Source organism: Astyanax mexicanus, chromosome 24 (assembly GCF_023375975.1).
Source record: "Astyanax mexicanus isolate ESR-SI-001 chromosome 24, AstMex3_surface, whole genome shotgun sequence".
Classification (NCBI taxonomy): Eukaryota; Metazoa; Chordata; class Actinopteri; order Characiformes; family Acestrorhamphidae; genus Astyanax; species Astyanax mexicanus.
The window spans coordinates 14,591,069-14,607,433 of record NC_064431.1 but is presented as its reverse complement, the minus strand read 5'-3'; the positions used below and the strand labels follow the sequence as shown (position 1 = coordinate 14,607,433).

Genomic DNA, 16,365 nt, shown 5'->3' with positions numbered 1-16,365 from the left:
ACAAAAAGATAAAATATAACGATACATATAAATACAATAAAATAAAAAATAAAAGGAAAAGTATAAAATACAGACTTTAGTGTGTGTGTGTGTAATGGAGAATGTAGGTAGTGCAGTTGAACACAATAGACAGAGAACACCAGTTGATGTGCATAAAGTGAGGAGTTAGAAGGTGTTTATAGTTAGAAGGTGGGAACAGGTCATTTTAGGTGGTTTTATATGAATTTTTATATGAATATGCTTAAATAAGAACACAAGCTTCTGTTTTTCTTAGTTTTTTACACTCATTGAATGAAATATAATGTCATATATATGTTTGTCTAAATTTAGTGAATGAAACTAACAAAAAAAACAGCCACGTGTTCCACGACGTGTGCCCTGCGTCACGGGTTGTGGGCGGGGCCTGGCGTTAGCCGCTAGCGGCTGTGAGCTGTCTGTATGATCAGCGGGTTGAAGTGCAGCTGCTGAACTTCGCTGTGTTTCTCGGTTCTGGGCTCCAGTTCGTTTATTACCGGCTCTGTGGGATAAAGCGGGCCCGGCGGTTCTGTGTTACTGGGCTGGAGTCTGTAGCGGGCTGGCGTGGGGCTCGGTTCGCCGCTGGTTCTGCGGGTTAGCCCAGCCCAGCCCAGCCCAGCTGCTAGCTGTTAGCTCTCTCTGTGGTTCTGAGTAAACAGTTAAAATGTGAATTCAGCTCCTTCATTCTCTGCTCTCAGTCATGCTTCTCTTTCCACTCTGGACCTCTCCGCTGTTCCTCACTGTAAGAGCTTCTGGACGATTCGGAACCACCTGAAGCCTGTAGAGCTGTGTGGTCCCGGGCTGTAAACACAGGCTAAGGCTAGCTGGTAGCTGGAGGACACTGCAGGGTCCACAGGGAGCCGGTTCTGCTGGGGATGTCTGATTATTTTCTGCTTCAGAAAGAGGAAATTCTACCTAAATGGCTCTCCAGCTGCGCACTCGACTCCTGTCCAAAGAGTTCATCAATATCTCCTTTACTTCTGTAAGATCTAGAGCCCGACCAGACCAGCCAATCAGGTGAGCAGAAACTCAGTAATATAATATTACTGTTTATAATAATTATAGTAATAATAATAACCATCTTTATTTATATAGCACCTTTAAAATGTAGTTTAAAGTGATGTACATGTACATACACAAACAGATTAACAAAACCTCAGAAAAATAAACAAAACTCCCATAAGAAGCAAGAAAATAAGTTAAGAAGAGATTAGCACAGTTAATACAGCAATACAGATTAAAACCTAAAAAGAAACAATAATCCAACAACAAAACATTAGTTTAATAGCCACACTGATAACTATGTATATTTTAATATGCAGTATATTGTTCCTGTGATGATTGCAATTTTATAATTAACACTATTACGGTCACTCACATTTCATTTATCAAATAAAGGTAGCAACATTAAAGGAGACATTCTGTGTGAAATGGACTTGGGTGTAGTTAGGGTTACCACCTTTCAGAAATGGGAAAAAAATAAATGTGTGTGTGTATGTATATGTATGTATGTGTATATATATATATATATATATATATATATATATATATATATATATATATATATATATATATATACACAGTGGGGAGAACAAGTATTTGATACACTGCTGATTTTTCAGGTTTTCCCACTTGCAAAGCATGTGGAAGACTGTAATTTTTATCATAGGTACTCTTCAACTGTGAGTGATTGAATCTAAAACAAAAATCCAGAAAAATACATTCTATGATTTTTAAATAATTAATTTCCATTTTATTGTGGGAAATACAAGTATTTGATCATCTATCAACCAGTAAGAATTTTGGCTCTCACAGACATGTTACTTCGTCTTTAAGAAGCCCTCCTGTTCTCCACTCATTACCTGTATTAACTGCACCTGTTTGAACTCGTTACCTGTATAAAAGACACCTGTCCACACACTCAATCAGTCAGACTCCAGCATCTCCACAATGCCCAAGACCAGAGAGCTGTGTAAGGACATCAGGGATAAAATTGTAGACCTGCACAAGGCTGGGATGGGCTACAGGACAATAGGCAAGCAGCTTGGTGAGAAGGCAACAACTGTTGGTGCAATTATTAGAAAATGGAAGAAATGCAAAATAACGGATAATCTCCCTCGGTCTGGGGCGCCATGCAAGATCTCACCTCGTGGAGCATCAATGATCTTGAGGAAGGTGAGGAATGAGCCCAGAATTACACGGCAGGACCTGGTCAATGACCTGAATAGAGCTGGGACCACAGTCTCAAAGAAAACAATCAGTAACACTCTACGCCGTCAAGGATTAAAATCCTGCAGTGCACGCAAGGTGCCCTTCCTCGAGCCAACGCATGTCAAAGCCCGTCTGAAGTTTGCAAATGACCATCTGAATGATCCAGAGGAGGAATGGGAGAAGGTCATGTGGTCTGATGAGACAAAAATAGAACTTTTTGGTTTAAACTCCACTCGTCATGTTTGGAGGGACAAGAATGATGAGTACAACCCCAAGAACACCATCCCAACCGTGAAGCATGGCGGTGGAAACATCATTCTTTGGGGATGCTTTTCTGCAAAGGGGACAGGACGACTGCACCGTATTGTGGGAAGGATGGATGGGGCCATGTATTGTGAGATTTTGGCCAACAACCTCCTTCCCTCAGTAAGAGCACTGAAGATGGGTCGTGGCTGGGTCTTCCCGCATGATAACGACCCAAAACACACAGCCAGGGCAACTAAAGAGTGGCTCCGTAGGAAACATCTTAAGGTCCTGGAGTGGCGTAGCCAGTCTCCAGACCTGAATCCAATAGAAAATCTTTGGAGGGAGCTTAAAGTCCGTGTGGCCCAGCGACAGCCACGAAACCTGAAGGCTCTGAAGGAGATCTGTATGGAGGAGTGGGCCAAAATCCCTGCTGCAGTGTGTGCAAACCTTGTCAAGAACAACAGGAAATGTCTCATCTCTGTAATTGCAAACAAAGGTTTCTGTACCAAATATTAAGTTTATTTTTCTGGTGTATCAAATACTTATTTCCCACAATAAAATGGAAATTAATTATTTAAAAATCATACAATGTATTTTTCTGGATTTTTGTTTTAGATTCCATCACTCACAGTTGAAGAGTACCTATGATACAAATTACAGTCTTCCACATGCTTTGCAAGTGGGAAAACCTGAAAAATCAGCAGTGTATCAAATACTTGTTCTCCCCACTGTATATATATATATATATATATATATATATATATATATATATATATATATATATATATATATATATATATATAAAATGACATTTAATTTCATGTTTTATTCATGTATATACATGTGTAGAAATACATAAAAATGTTGATATAAAATAATTTGTATTAATAATTTATTTTCTTAACAAGTGTATTCATTTATTTACTAGCTGTTAATCCATTAGTATTATTTGTTCTTTAAATGGCCATATTGACTAATACTACTATATATTAATTAAATGATCATTCATCTAACTTTAAAATCTCAGTATATTAAACAAAGAATTAAACCACAATAGTGTAATAAAATAAGCTAATTCCCATACCCTGACATCCAAGAATTCAAAGAGATTTTATTGTCATTCGCATCACGTGGTACATGAGGTGGAACGAAATTGTGATCTCACGATCCAGTTTACACCCAAGAGCTGTTGTTAGAATAGACATGTAGATAAAATAAGATAACAAAATAAAATACAATAAAATATAGAATAGAACAAAATAGATAAAGATAAATATACAACAAAAAATAAATAAATAGGAAGAGTAGAAAGGTAGCAGCAACATGAAGTCCAGAGTGCAAGTTTGCTATAGCAGCATGATGATGGAATTAAGAGCAGTACAAGATAAAGTGTCTCAGTACGGTTTAAAGTGACAGTGTTTGTAAACAGTATTTGTCTTTGTAAAGTGCACAGTGTTGTTTAGGTGGAATTTAAAAACCTTCTAAAACGGTTCTGGAGTGAAGCTGTTTCTGAGTCTGGTTGTTTTGCACTTGATGCTCCGCAGCATCCAGCCTGAGGGGAGCGGGACAAAAGGTGCATGTGCTGGGTGGGTGGGATCCTTCCTGATGCAGGTGGCACAGCACAACCAGATATTATTGTTGGATTTAGGGTTGATGTCTGTGACAGATATGTGCATTGGACATCTATGAAAAAAAGTACTGAACAAAGAGCATCCCTTATTTTCTTCAGTACCAGAGGCAACATTTCATTGCCAAATACAGTACGATTCCATGTTTTTAAAGGATGGGTAGCAGCTCTAGGTTTTAGTGAAACATAATAATGAGTAGAATCTTTTGTTGAATAGTCCACCTCCTTTCTTGCCCCAGCATTACTATATGAGTTTTTTTACACCATTGAATAGCTCCACACTTCGTTGGTAGAATTCTGAGTGTCCTGGCATTGAAGATGAGGCACTGAGAACTCTGAGCTTGTTAATGATGTAAAAAAAAAGTCAGTTTCTTTGCATGAGCCATGCTATGCTATGCAACCTCATAGCTAGCATTGTAAACATGTTGGGAGCATTAGCTAAAAGCGCTTTATCTCTGAATGCTTTGGGAGAACAGAGGTGGGCTATTTAACAAAGATTTGTACTTGTTATCATGTTTCACTACAAACCGTTTCAATCCATTTCCAATCCATTTTACACCGGATTTCTCTTTTCAGTTCAGTTGGGAGAAATATATTGCTGTGTTAATGATTCTACAGATTAGATCGATTTGTCTAAAGTCTAAAACATTACATCTTGTTTTTCAGATATCTTGCAGCATGTGGAATCCTAATGACAAAACCCCAAAGATGGACGTACTGTTGGAACCAGGGAGCATTACCGGCACCCCCAACTCGGACCTTCATCAGTCTCGCAAACAAGAGAAAGCAATATTCTGAGAGAAGGATTATGGGGTATAATTGTACTTATAGTTCTTTGATTATTGGGATCTACTACTGAAAGTGTGACTTTGATTCTTTTCATTTTTAACATTACCACATTATCATTACTTAAGATGCAGTTTACAAAATACTGTGTATTACAATTGGCACTCATTGGGGTCCAAGCACTCCTCAAAGGCATCAGATTATAATTTGTGACTTACTGTTTGTGAGTTTACATTAATATTCATGCAACATTTATTTAACTCATTATTGCTGTTTCTGTTTTCAGGTATTCTATGCAGGAAATGTACGACGTGGTAGCGAACGTGGATGACTATAAACTTTTCGTTCCGTGGTGCAAAAAATCAGAAACTATAATGAAGAGAGCCGGGCATGCTAAAGCCCAGCTGGAGATCGGTTTCCCACCAGTGGTGGAGAGGTACACGTCTATGATCACGAACGTTCGCCCTCACCTAGTAAAAGTAAGTGCTTTACAACCCCTCAGGGGTTTAACCTTTTAAGGTTTAAGATTGAGAACATTCTGTTGTGTAGAACATCTCTGAACTGTAATTTTTGACTGAACTTCTACTGTTTCTCCGATCAGGCCGTGTGCTCAGATGGAAAACTTTTCAACCATTTGGAGACAATTTGGCGATTTAGTCCTGGGATTCCTGGGTATCCAAGGACGTGCACAGTAGATTTTTCTGTAAGTGTTTTACTTCAGGGTTACTTCACTCAGCTATGTTCTGTCCAATTCTGGCTGGTAGTGGGGGTCCACTGCAGGAACCGGGACATAGTGAAGCCATTTTGACCAGATACCCAATATAAAGACTTGATTGACTATATATCTGCAGGTCCTTGTTCAACCACTAAATAGAACTACAGAGCCGGCACACTGCTGTAGACACTCATTAACAGTCAGTGTTGTGCAGGACTGTAGAATGTGTAAGACTAATTCCTCTTGTGGAGGACAGACAATAAAGAGTTTTAACACCACAATAACTGGATTCCCCTCTTCAGAGTGCATCTTTTATACAGTGCAAAGCTATTAGCACAGCAGCACTAACAAACACTGCAAACCACAAAAGCTACAGACCACATTTAACCACCACCAAAAGCACAGCAGCAGCCAGAAAGAAAAAAAGGAATCATGTTATCGGTGATCAGCCAGTTGAGCTGCAAGATGTATGGCAAACACCCCCCATCTCCCAAAACACTGATCAGTCCATCTCTAGTGATCATAGTCAATGCAAATCACCATAGTAACAGTGGATGATCTATCCACTGTTCATAAAAGCTCAGTCTGATTAACCTTTGTACTCAGGTATTATATATTTTGGATTATGTGAAGCCACAGATGACAATTATGTATAACAAGTCATTTTTAATAACATTTAATGACTGGTTCTCCTCTCATATACCCCTATTTGTTAGCTTAAACCATATTTAGCAGAGCAGCTCTAATATAATACAGCTCACTGCACTGCATTATCACGTCTCATTGCGTGGTAGCTGCCATGAAAGAAGCATTTGTGAGGCTTATCTCTTCTTATCTGTAGGCTGCAGTCAATTACCACAGACTATAATTTTAATAGAACAGGAAAACTAGCTGAATACACTTACCAGGAAGCACTGGAAGCATTGGCTTCTATTATGCAGTATATTATTTTTGGGAACAGTTTTTAATATAATGGTCTTGTGTAAGTTTACAAGTTTAAATATGTATAATATAATACACACTGCCATGCCAGGAAAAGCTGTGCAATGAATGTGGATGTCATTTCTGCCAGTGTCTCTTGTCTGTTAAGTGTGGACAGTTCTAGCCAGTCACAGCCAGTCACCATCGTTAACACTGACTGCGCTGTCAACTGTAAGTACACATGTGACACTGTGGATCGGGGAATGTTAAATACCCACATTCAGGCTTCTAGAGTCTACGAGGTGAAACTCTGTTGTGATTTGTAGGGGTGCATGAAAAATTGGAATCGAGCTCGAATGGCCTTTCTAATCGAATCGATTCTTATTTTCAAAAAATCGTTAGCTACTGTCGCGCGGAGTTTTTTAACTGTAGCGCGGAGCTCAGCTACTGTCGCGCGGAGCTCACCTACTGTCCTGCTGCTAAAGAGCTCCGCGCGACAGCAGGGCAGCAGGTGAGCTCCGCGCGGCAGCAGGTGAGCTCCACACGACAGCAGCAACAGGACAGGGAAAGTTTTTGCTCTTACTTGATTAGAAATCCAACCGATTTGAAAGAATCTGAAAAAATTTAATCGTGACGCCAAGAATCGATTCTGATTCGAATTGTGGGATTCCCAAAGATTCACAGCCCTAGTGATTTGGGTAGCAGTCTGTAGATGTTTTTACCCACACAACTGTGATCAATTAATACACAATTAGTAGCTACGGTTTATTGCAACAGATTTGAGAGTTTCTTTATTTTATGCAAATGAATTATTATGCAGTTAAGTGACATTTTTATCCAGTTGGCCCAACATATACTTTGGCCCAAAGTTCAGAGTTCTGAGTTCAGTTCCTACTGGCGTTATTCCTCTTCAGCAGTAATCAAATTCATATTTAATAATAATAAACACTGATACATATATAATAGGGTTGAGCAATACAATTAAAATATTATTTCACAATATTAAAAGGCATTTTCACAATATTCAATATTTATGTCGATATATGTGATCACAGTCAAAATGCCATATCACCCACCCCTAATTATCACATTAGGGAACTACTTTTTGCTGTTTTTAGCAAAAAATTCACACCGTTCTCATATCTCATTATATATTTACTAGAAGCAGATTATATCTGTTTAGTATCATTCATTTTATGTTAATCCTGGATATATGGAGATATTTGGAGAGCATTATTAGTATCATAACATTCTGGATTATTGACTCCTGTTACAAATCTAATAAACTTTGTGTATTTTTAAATATCTCAGTTAGGGCTGAGCCATATCATATTGTATGCAATAATAAAATTTAATTTTATTGCAGTAGTGTATTCTTTTTTTTCTTTTTTTTATTCAGTGTTTAATATTGCAAAGAGTACCATTATTGTGAAAATACCATAAAATTTTGTAATATTATTTTAAAAGCCCACCTCTACTATCCAATGTTGAGTACAGTGTTTATTTTAGTGATGCACTTTAATCTTTAATGATGAGTATTTTTTTATTAACTCTGTTTTTATCTCTCTTTTTTCTCCAGATATCTTTTGAGTTCCGCTCCATCCTGCACTCCCAGTTGGCCACGGTGTTCTTTGACGAGGTTGTGAAGCAGATGGTCGTGGCATTTGAGAATCGCGCTGGTAAACTGTACGGTCCCGAGACTCGGATCCCCAGAGAACTCATGTTCCATGAGGTGCATCAGACTTGAGCCTGATCCTGCATGCCGGTTTAGCTGCTTTAGTTTGGCTTGAGGGTTTTTTTTTATTTTGTGTGTGTGTGTATGGGGGTACCACCACCTCCTTGCTCGCTCGCTCTGCCATCTTTACTTGACGTGGATTTCTTCTCATCACGGCGGCTAAGAGAGAGCAGCAGCTGGCCAACACCAGGATCTGACACCATGTTTATTTTTCAATACCTCTGTTCTGACAGTCATGCAGCTACATGCAGGATTCCCCCGAGATGGGATTACTGGTTTATTTTTGTTTCTCAACCATTGGATAAACCATGGATAACCTTATTATATATTCGCTTCACCTGCAGAGGAAATCGGATCCTTCACTATTGAAGAATGTTAAGAATGCCACGAATGTGGCACCACAGATCAATAAGCACTAGGGCCTTTCCATTCTTCAGTATACCCAGTTTCCAGAGTGATATTATTATTTTGTATAGGCCTGTCACAATAATTACAATAATTACGTCATTACAACTTATTGTACAATATATGGACCTCAATATATATAACTTCAATCCTATTTGCTGACCTGAATATGTAGCCCATTGTTTTTACTAGGGATGCATTTAAATAAATTGAACAAATAAATTGACAACATAAATTAAGTATTCTGAATGTATTTTTGGCTTTTCAAAGAAAAAAACTATAACAAAACTACATTTTAAACCTATTTGTTGAACATTTCATATTTAAATGTCCCCAAAATATAACATAAAAAAACTACAGTATGACTTAAAATACATAACTTAAAAACAGTTATTACGTAACATGCTTTTAATTACGAATATTACAAATATGCCTTTTTTTCCTTTTTTTTTTCTTTTTTTTTGCCATTTTCAGCCAAATATTCAGTGCATCCCTAGTTTTAACTTAGCAAGAACATCTCATTGAGCCAACCTGGCAGCTTTGTTAAAAATAAGTAATTTAATTTTGTTTTAATATTTATTTAATAAAAAAAAAAAACATTTACCTTAAAATAATTAAATTATAAAACCTTTGTTGATTTTTATTACTGCATTATTATGATATTATTAAATCATTAGATCAGCAGCTCAAATGGTCTTAAAATGACAATATCATCATTTATCTCCATTGTTTCTGAAACAATATAAAACCTTTAATTATGTGACAGGCCTATTTTTGTTGACTCTTTTTAAGCTTTTAAGTTTTGGATAGAGGGAGGATTTATCCATGGTACATGCATGAGATTACGGATGGTTGAAAACAGCCTTCTCTGAAAAGTACAACTGCATATTTTTTTTTATTTGCCATCTTGGATTATTTATAGCCAAAATCCTTTATACTGTGAAACTGCTGTAATCCCTGTAAAGTGCAATATGCTGAAAAGATAAATGGTTTTATTTCAAAACAAAACATGGGTTAATGTGTTTCAATGTGCTGAAAAAAGGCTTGAAAATAGAAAATTAAGGAGAGTATAAAAGGCACAGAATGGCTAACGTGTAATTTGAGTTTTTCATACACTTTAATGTCTCTGGGATGTATAGAAACTGCATGTAGTAAACTAAAACTATTTTATTGGAATTCCACTAGTTTAGCTTTTAAAATGCATCCAATTGGAACTGAATGCCTTTCCATCATAAGTCACACGTATGCTTGGTTCACACTAAACTGCTTTTTAAGTCGCCAGGTCACTGTGCTGTAATCGACAGCCTTTCAGTTGTTGTCGCTTTCAATCTACATGAGTGATCAAGCAACACAGGGTGACGAATTAAACAATTTTACACTGTGGGGAAATCATAGACCCGCCTGGCTGCTTTACAGAAAATACGTTTTTTCACAAGAACACACCAGAACTCAACACACACACACACACACGAATACCCACGTTTGATTGGTTGTTGCATGGATGGGGAGATACACACTGAGCAGATCTAGATAGAAAACACATTCTCCAGGTCTTAAACAGTCCGGACTATAGCCCAACACACACAATGTTTGCAGTGTGCACAACAACCACATACTAAACACCAACAAGCCAGACAATGACCAGAAAGAGACAAAGACAGTTGTGGGCAAATTCTGTTTTTTTTTTTTTATTCCGGTAGCTGGTTTAATAAAAAAACGATCATATTTATAATGAAGTACGTGCCTATGTCCACAACGCAGAACAATATCTAATGTTTCGGTATCGCAAACATCATTGTTAAGGTTTGAAACTTTTAAGCTCAGCCACTAGTCAGCACTCAGTAGCAGTAATTCTAGTGCCTTTACTGCCTTAAACACGTTTACTGTACAAAAATGAAAATGTACAGGTACGCTTTTTAGATTTTCTTTTTTTTTTTTTTGTAAAATACATTATTATATTTTGTCAAATTAGAAGAAATACTCAGAACATGTAGTTAATTACTTTATATTGAAAACATTAAGTGTTTATCGTTTAGCTCCATTCAAACACATTCATAGAGGACTATTGTTTAACAGTAATTTCCTGATACAACAAGGAAAACAGAAAGTGGTCAGACACTAACAGCTCTGGCCATGCAAAAAATGCGTTTTGGACCCGAGGTTCGTTCTCTTTCTCTCTATGTTCCCGTTGGTTTCCCGCTAGTTTTCATCTTCCTGGTGTTGGGGCATCACTATTCACTAGTGATAGGGGGACTCCTCATGAGTGGGTTGAGTAATTGGCCTTATAAATTGAGAAGAAAATGGGAAAAAAAACATGATAGATATTTGCTGATCGTCTGCGCCTTATCAGCGTCCACTTAGCAACAGCTCGGCGAGGGTCTTTCAGCAGTTCACACTACACCACAAACACAGATTGCCAATTTAACTCCAAGCAGAGGTTTTTGTTGGCAATCAAAAAAAAAAAAAAAAAAACAGTTGGTGATTGAAAAACTGGCCTAAAATTGTTTGCGTAAACTAAGCATTAAAGGCACAGTCTGTTGATTCCAGCAGGGACTTAGCTTGGAAATGGTTATTAGAAAAATTAGGACCATCTCGTCTGTACTGACTTTATAAGGTGTTGATTGGAGGTTGCTAGAATTGGGTTGCATTTTAAAACTTGCAGGATAGTATGGAGTTCTACAGGACAATGAGACCAATGGCTAAGTGGTGCCACAGACTGTAGTCGACCCTTATCATCAGCTCTGACTCGTTGGGGCACAAGAACTCTGAAGGTGTTCAAAATTACAACAGATCCCACCTTTGGCACCAATGACCCTGTTCTCTTTGGACACTTTATCAGAAACATCCCACAAGGCCTGCCTGATGTTTTGGCCCAGTAGTCTAACACAGTTATTACCATGTTCATCAGTCAGTGGTTTTAATGTTATGGGTTACTTTTTTAGTGTATAAGGAAGAGGAACTGTCAAATTCCAGCCCACTTTGCCTGCCCTGAGTGCCCCTGATTGTTCACAAAGCCCTTCTGACAGCTGTTTCTGCAGCTATACTCCATGTTTGAGCTCCATTAACCGCCTTAATTACAGCACAAACCCAGACTATACACAAACATGGAACTGTCTGAAATAATAAACAGCTCTTGGAAACGACTTTGCCTCGGCACTGTGCGACAATTATGCATAAGTGTCCCTGTGTAGAAATTACTGCATCTTATCAACAGCACAGATGAGTACCGTATTTTTTGCACTATAAGGCACAAATAGTCAGCGTGCCTTTTATTCCGGTGCACCTTATGCATGAATTCTACCAGTCAGGTTGTAAGGAGCAGTAAAGCCACTTCAGTGAAGCAGTATTAGCATTAGCCGCTTACTGCACTAGGCGCTAGCTCTTTTGCCATTCAGAGGTATTAACGGCCTGTAGCCTGCTGCTTTTCAGGAGAGAAATCTGTGTAGATTAACATCCAGCGCTCGTGTGACTTTAAAATAAAATGTTTTTTTAAGAATTAGTTTTGTTTACCTAACCCAACCTAGCTTTACAGGTCTTGCCACCCAGGCGAGATATGCTAAATTAAAAGGAAAACATGGCAACACCCCTGTTCCTTACTTGTGTCGCATAATGCGCCCTTTGCACCTTATGTATGAAAATAGACGTTTATTGATTGAAATAGATGTTCAGTGCACCTTATAATCTGGTGTACCTTATAGTGCAAAAAATACAGTATCAGACAACTTAAAATACACAGTTTGGACAAAAGTATTTAGATCAAATGTATTAAAAAGAGTTTATCTCATAAGCAGCTGGAGTCTGAGAGAGCAGAGTCTGAGAATTTGCCTTGCTCTCTCTGGGTGGGTAGATAGCACTCTTTCCCCACATCACTCCAAAAGGTCTACACAGGAGTCTGGTAATTGGCCTTTCAAATTGGGGAGCATATTGTTAATCCTGCTTTTGTTGGAGTAACTGTGTCTAGTGTCCTGGAAAGACTAGATATTAGAGTAGAAGAATTGCTGTAAGAATTTGATTTTATTAAGCAACAAGAGGTCAGTATGTTGGATGACCATTAGGCAATCCCATAATTGTGGAATGTCTCCTTTATTCAAATCTAAATCAGATGTACAGTCAGTGTAGACAAAGTGTATAGTTTATTTATCAAAAAGGGCACAAACGGTTTGCATTCCGTGGAAATAAGAAACTCTGTTTAAGTTAATCAAGAAATAAGTGCCAAACAAAATGTAGAAAAGTACAGATTAAACCGTTAAATCATATTTAAAGTTGGATCTCTAGGTAGAAATCATGAAGTATTACAGAAAAGGAAATATGACTTTAAATAAGAAGAAACAAAGCTACGGAAAACAGAAGGCCATCTATAATAATTGATCAACAGAAATCAGTTTAAAGGGAAAGAAATACTGAACAGATTTCAGTTGGGGGTTTACTAAAACACAAAACAAGTGTAGAGGTTAACTAATAACACTTGAGGCAGTTTTCAGAAACAGGATTTCATTTCACATATTCAAATTGTAATAACACTTTAAACACTCAGCCGGAGCTGTGTGTTCATAGCACCTAAGGCTTTCACCAAGGCTAATGCACAGCGGACCACAAACATTCACATTATTGCATGTGTGAAAGAATGATCTTCAAATAATATTCAATATTAATACTTCAAAATTTCATCCATATTCAAAGATTAAATAATTCTAATCTCTGGCCGCTGGATAAAGACACTACATCACAAATTCAAGTGTACTCGGAGTGAGAGGATGGATGTACAGCTGTTTGGGGGATCAGGAAGAGCTGTGGTCATGTCATAGTTCATCATGAGGTATTTTCAGTGCGTGGTCACAAAGATCTGCAAGCAGAAATAATAATAAAAAAATTTTTAGATTGTGCAAGAAAATTACCATTCGCTACATTATTGCTTTTGTTTTAATTGGCATTTCAAGTAGAAATCTGATTAAAGCCACAATAAGTATGTATTGTAATAAAACTTTAAAAAAAATAACACCAAGAGTGTCAAACTATTTGCTATAAACTATAAAGTAATACTATAACTATAAAATAATACTATAAAGACTAAAGTACAATAGGGTTGTGTAATGGCAAAGAACTGGCAATTCAATTGAGTATATTGTGGAATATTTTTTGACGTTTGACATTTTTTAAAAAAATGTAAAAATTTCCTTTTTATCCAGTGAGAACAGTGATATCTAACAGATGGGGTCTAAACACAACACTAAATGAACCAATATTGCAATACAAAAATTGCTAAACAAAATGTCATTATATTTCTAAATATTTCAATACTGTCTTTCTTAATATTTAGCACAAACAGTGGTGTATTAAGAGTGTATGGCTGCATTCAATGCTAGTTGCAAGCATTACCTGTTCTCTGGCTGCAGAGTCTGTCTTTAACATTGTCGGTCTCATGAGAGAAGAATTCAATAATTTCGTCCTCGTTACGCTCAACAATCGTCTCGCACTGCAAAAAGTTACAGAGGAAAAATACAAATTTGGTTACATCAGTATTTTACTTTAATAACTAAAATAATTACATGAATGTGGAGATATTCTAGTTTCCTTTATCTGGCAGAAATGCCCTACTGTCTGAATTATTGAAAGATTTAAGACTAGAACATGCTGGGGGCTACAAGAGACTATGCTAAAGGCTACAAGCTATAATATATATGATATAGGCTAAAATCTAAAGGCTACAGACTGTAAGTTGTAGACTGAAGAGTAAAGATACTAAAGCCTATAAACTATGGCGTATAGTCTATAGTCCACATACTACAGACTCTAAGCTATAGGCTAAAGACTGAAGGCTCTAGATTATAGGCCACATAATACAAGCTATAGGCCAAAGACTAAATGCAATTGACTGGTCTATAGGCTACCGAGCTAAAGCTAAAGGCTAAATACAATAGACTATAAGCTATGGGCTACCGACTATAAGCTACAGGCTAAATACTATAGACTATAAGCTAATGGATATATGCTATAGTATATATGATACATGATAAAGACCAAATAGAGTGGCTATTTCTTAAGTGTAAAACTCAATAGTAAATAAAAACAATTTCTTACAGCAAACTTTAAACTGGCGCTGACTCTAGAGTCTAAGGTCACATCTGAGAGGTCCATGGAGGTTCCGTCACGTGACGTATGTCTCAAGTAGGTCTTCCTTTGAGTGGCAGGATCAACACGTTCCCCGTAATCTTTCATCCTTTCACACACCTCCTCCATCAGTTCCAGAAGATTCCCCTCAGAGCGGGCCAAAGGAACCTAAACCACGAATACCAGAGAAACATTGACAGGAGGTAGCATAGACATGAGCTCAGTACATTTGATCACAGTCTGGTCCGGTCCAGTCCAAAACATCTCACCTCTTTTATGGACTGGCTTCCATCAGGATTTATCCTAAACGAGCCGGTCTGGATCATTTTCTTCGGATCTATTTGAGATATAGCCCATTCCATTTCATCCACCAGCGCTCTGCAGGCTGGAATTGAGTTGAGAAGAGAAATCACGGGTTCTTATCAGCTATAAGATGAAGATTATTTAAATCTTTCAGTGTCACTCCACTGTGCTGTTTGCTTATTTCTGCTTCCACATTTTTTACTCATGCATAGACTGAGACCTTCCAGAGTAACAGAGTTTAAATTTACACAAAACGAATCACTAAATTACAGTCTAAAATGTACATTATTAAAATTGACTATGTTTTTTTTTTTAATCAATAAAGCATTGCACACCATAATATTGTGATATTTTGATCTATCAATATGTTCTTATACCCCTAAGAATAGTAGTAACTCATATTCTGATGGCAATATTAATATTATACAATCTAATGTACCATATCAAACCAACATTAATCAATACAGAATTATACAAAATAAAAGTCCCTACATGTAAAAGCCCAAATTCTCTCAGTTTCTGCTTAATTTAATTCAGTACCTCCACACTTGATGTCCTGGCTCTGTCTGGCTCCATGGACAAACACGTTCAACGACAACAAACCGCACAAAAACACAACACACACCTGCAGCCCCATCTCCACCTGCACCACACTCACCTGCAACACAAAATTCATCAAATTAATAATATTCATAAATTAAAATCTGACTACAGCAGTAGACTCATCAACTCCTGCAAACACATTTAAAACGGTTTAAACTCCACCTGCAGAAACTCAGCACACTCACTCAGTCAGATCGATCCGGCAACCTTTAAATCTCTGTATTAAATATTAACCCTCACTCTTATTATATTAAATAATGAAGCCGCTCCTCGCCGCGCGCTCCTATAGCACGATCTAGAACTGATGACGTATACAGCTGGCTGCTACGGAAGAGCTGCCTGAGGACGTGCCTGAATTTCTGAAGGACCCCTACTTTTTTTGAGAAAAATACATAATAAAAGACTCTTTTGTAAATGTATGTATTTTACAGTAATTAGGGGAAATACGCACTGAAATAGAGTACAGAGTACAAAATAGAGTACAGAGTATATTTTTTGTATAGAGTACAAAAATGCAGAGTTCAATTGTGACAGAAAATATTTTAAATGCTATTTACAGGGTCAAATTATATTAAGTAATTATTGAACAAAATAAAAGTAAAATACAGTGAAAGTTAAAGAACTACCTCAACACTATAATACAGTAAACTAGGCACTGTACTATATAGTACGATATAGAAAGAAATAAAG

At 37.3% G+C, this 16,365-nt stretch overlaps 2 protein-coding genes across 3 annotated transcripts; one reads left to right on the top strand and one right to left on the bottom strand.

Annotated features, from left to right (window-relative positions):
- The first annotated feature begins 388 nt into the window (after positions 1-388).
- LOC103039903 (coenzyme Q-binding protein COQ10 homolog A, mitochondrial) lies at positions 389-9,669 on the top strand. Its single transcript, XM_007248313.4, has 5 exons — positions 389-1,032; positions 4,766-4,912; positions 5,172-5,364; positions 5,487-5,588; positions 8,101-9,669. The coding sequence occupies exons 1-5, from the start codon at positions 935-937 to the stop codon at positions 8,266-8,268; spliced, it is 708 nt and encodes a 235-aa protein (XP_007248375.2). The 5' UTR covers positions 389-934; the 3' UTR covers positions 8,269-9,669.
- A 3,024-nt stretch (positions 9,670-12,693) lies between these two features.
- cnpy2 (canopy FGF signaling regulator 2) lies at positions 12,694-16,009 on the bottom strand. 2 transcript variants are annotated; one of them, XM_007248311.4, is made up of 6 exons: positions 15,861-16,009; positions 15,613-15,730; positions 15,039-15,154; positions 14,740-14,937; positions 14,038-14,134; positions 12,694-13,504 (listed from the first exon to the last, which is right to left on the bottom strand). In XM_007248311.4, the coding sequence occupies exons 2-6, from the start codon at positions 15,707-15,709 to the stop codon at positions 13,461-13,463; spliced, it is 552 nt and encodes a 183-aa protein (XP_007248373.1). In that variant the 5' UTR covers positions 15,710-15,730; positions 15,861-16,009; the 3' UTR covers positions 12,694-13,460. The 2 variants fall into 2 exon arrangements, with proteins under 2 accessions (XP_007248373.1, XP_007248374.1); XM_007248312.4 differs by having other exon boundaries at positions 15,838-16,000.
- Between the last annotated feature and the right edge of the window lie 356 nt (positions 16,010-16,365).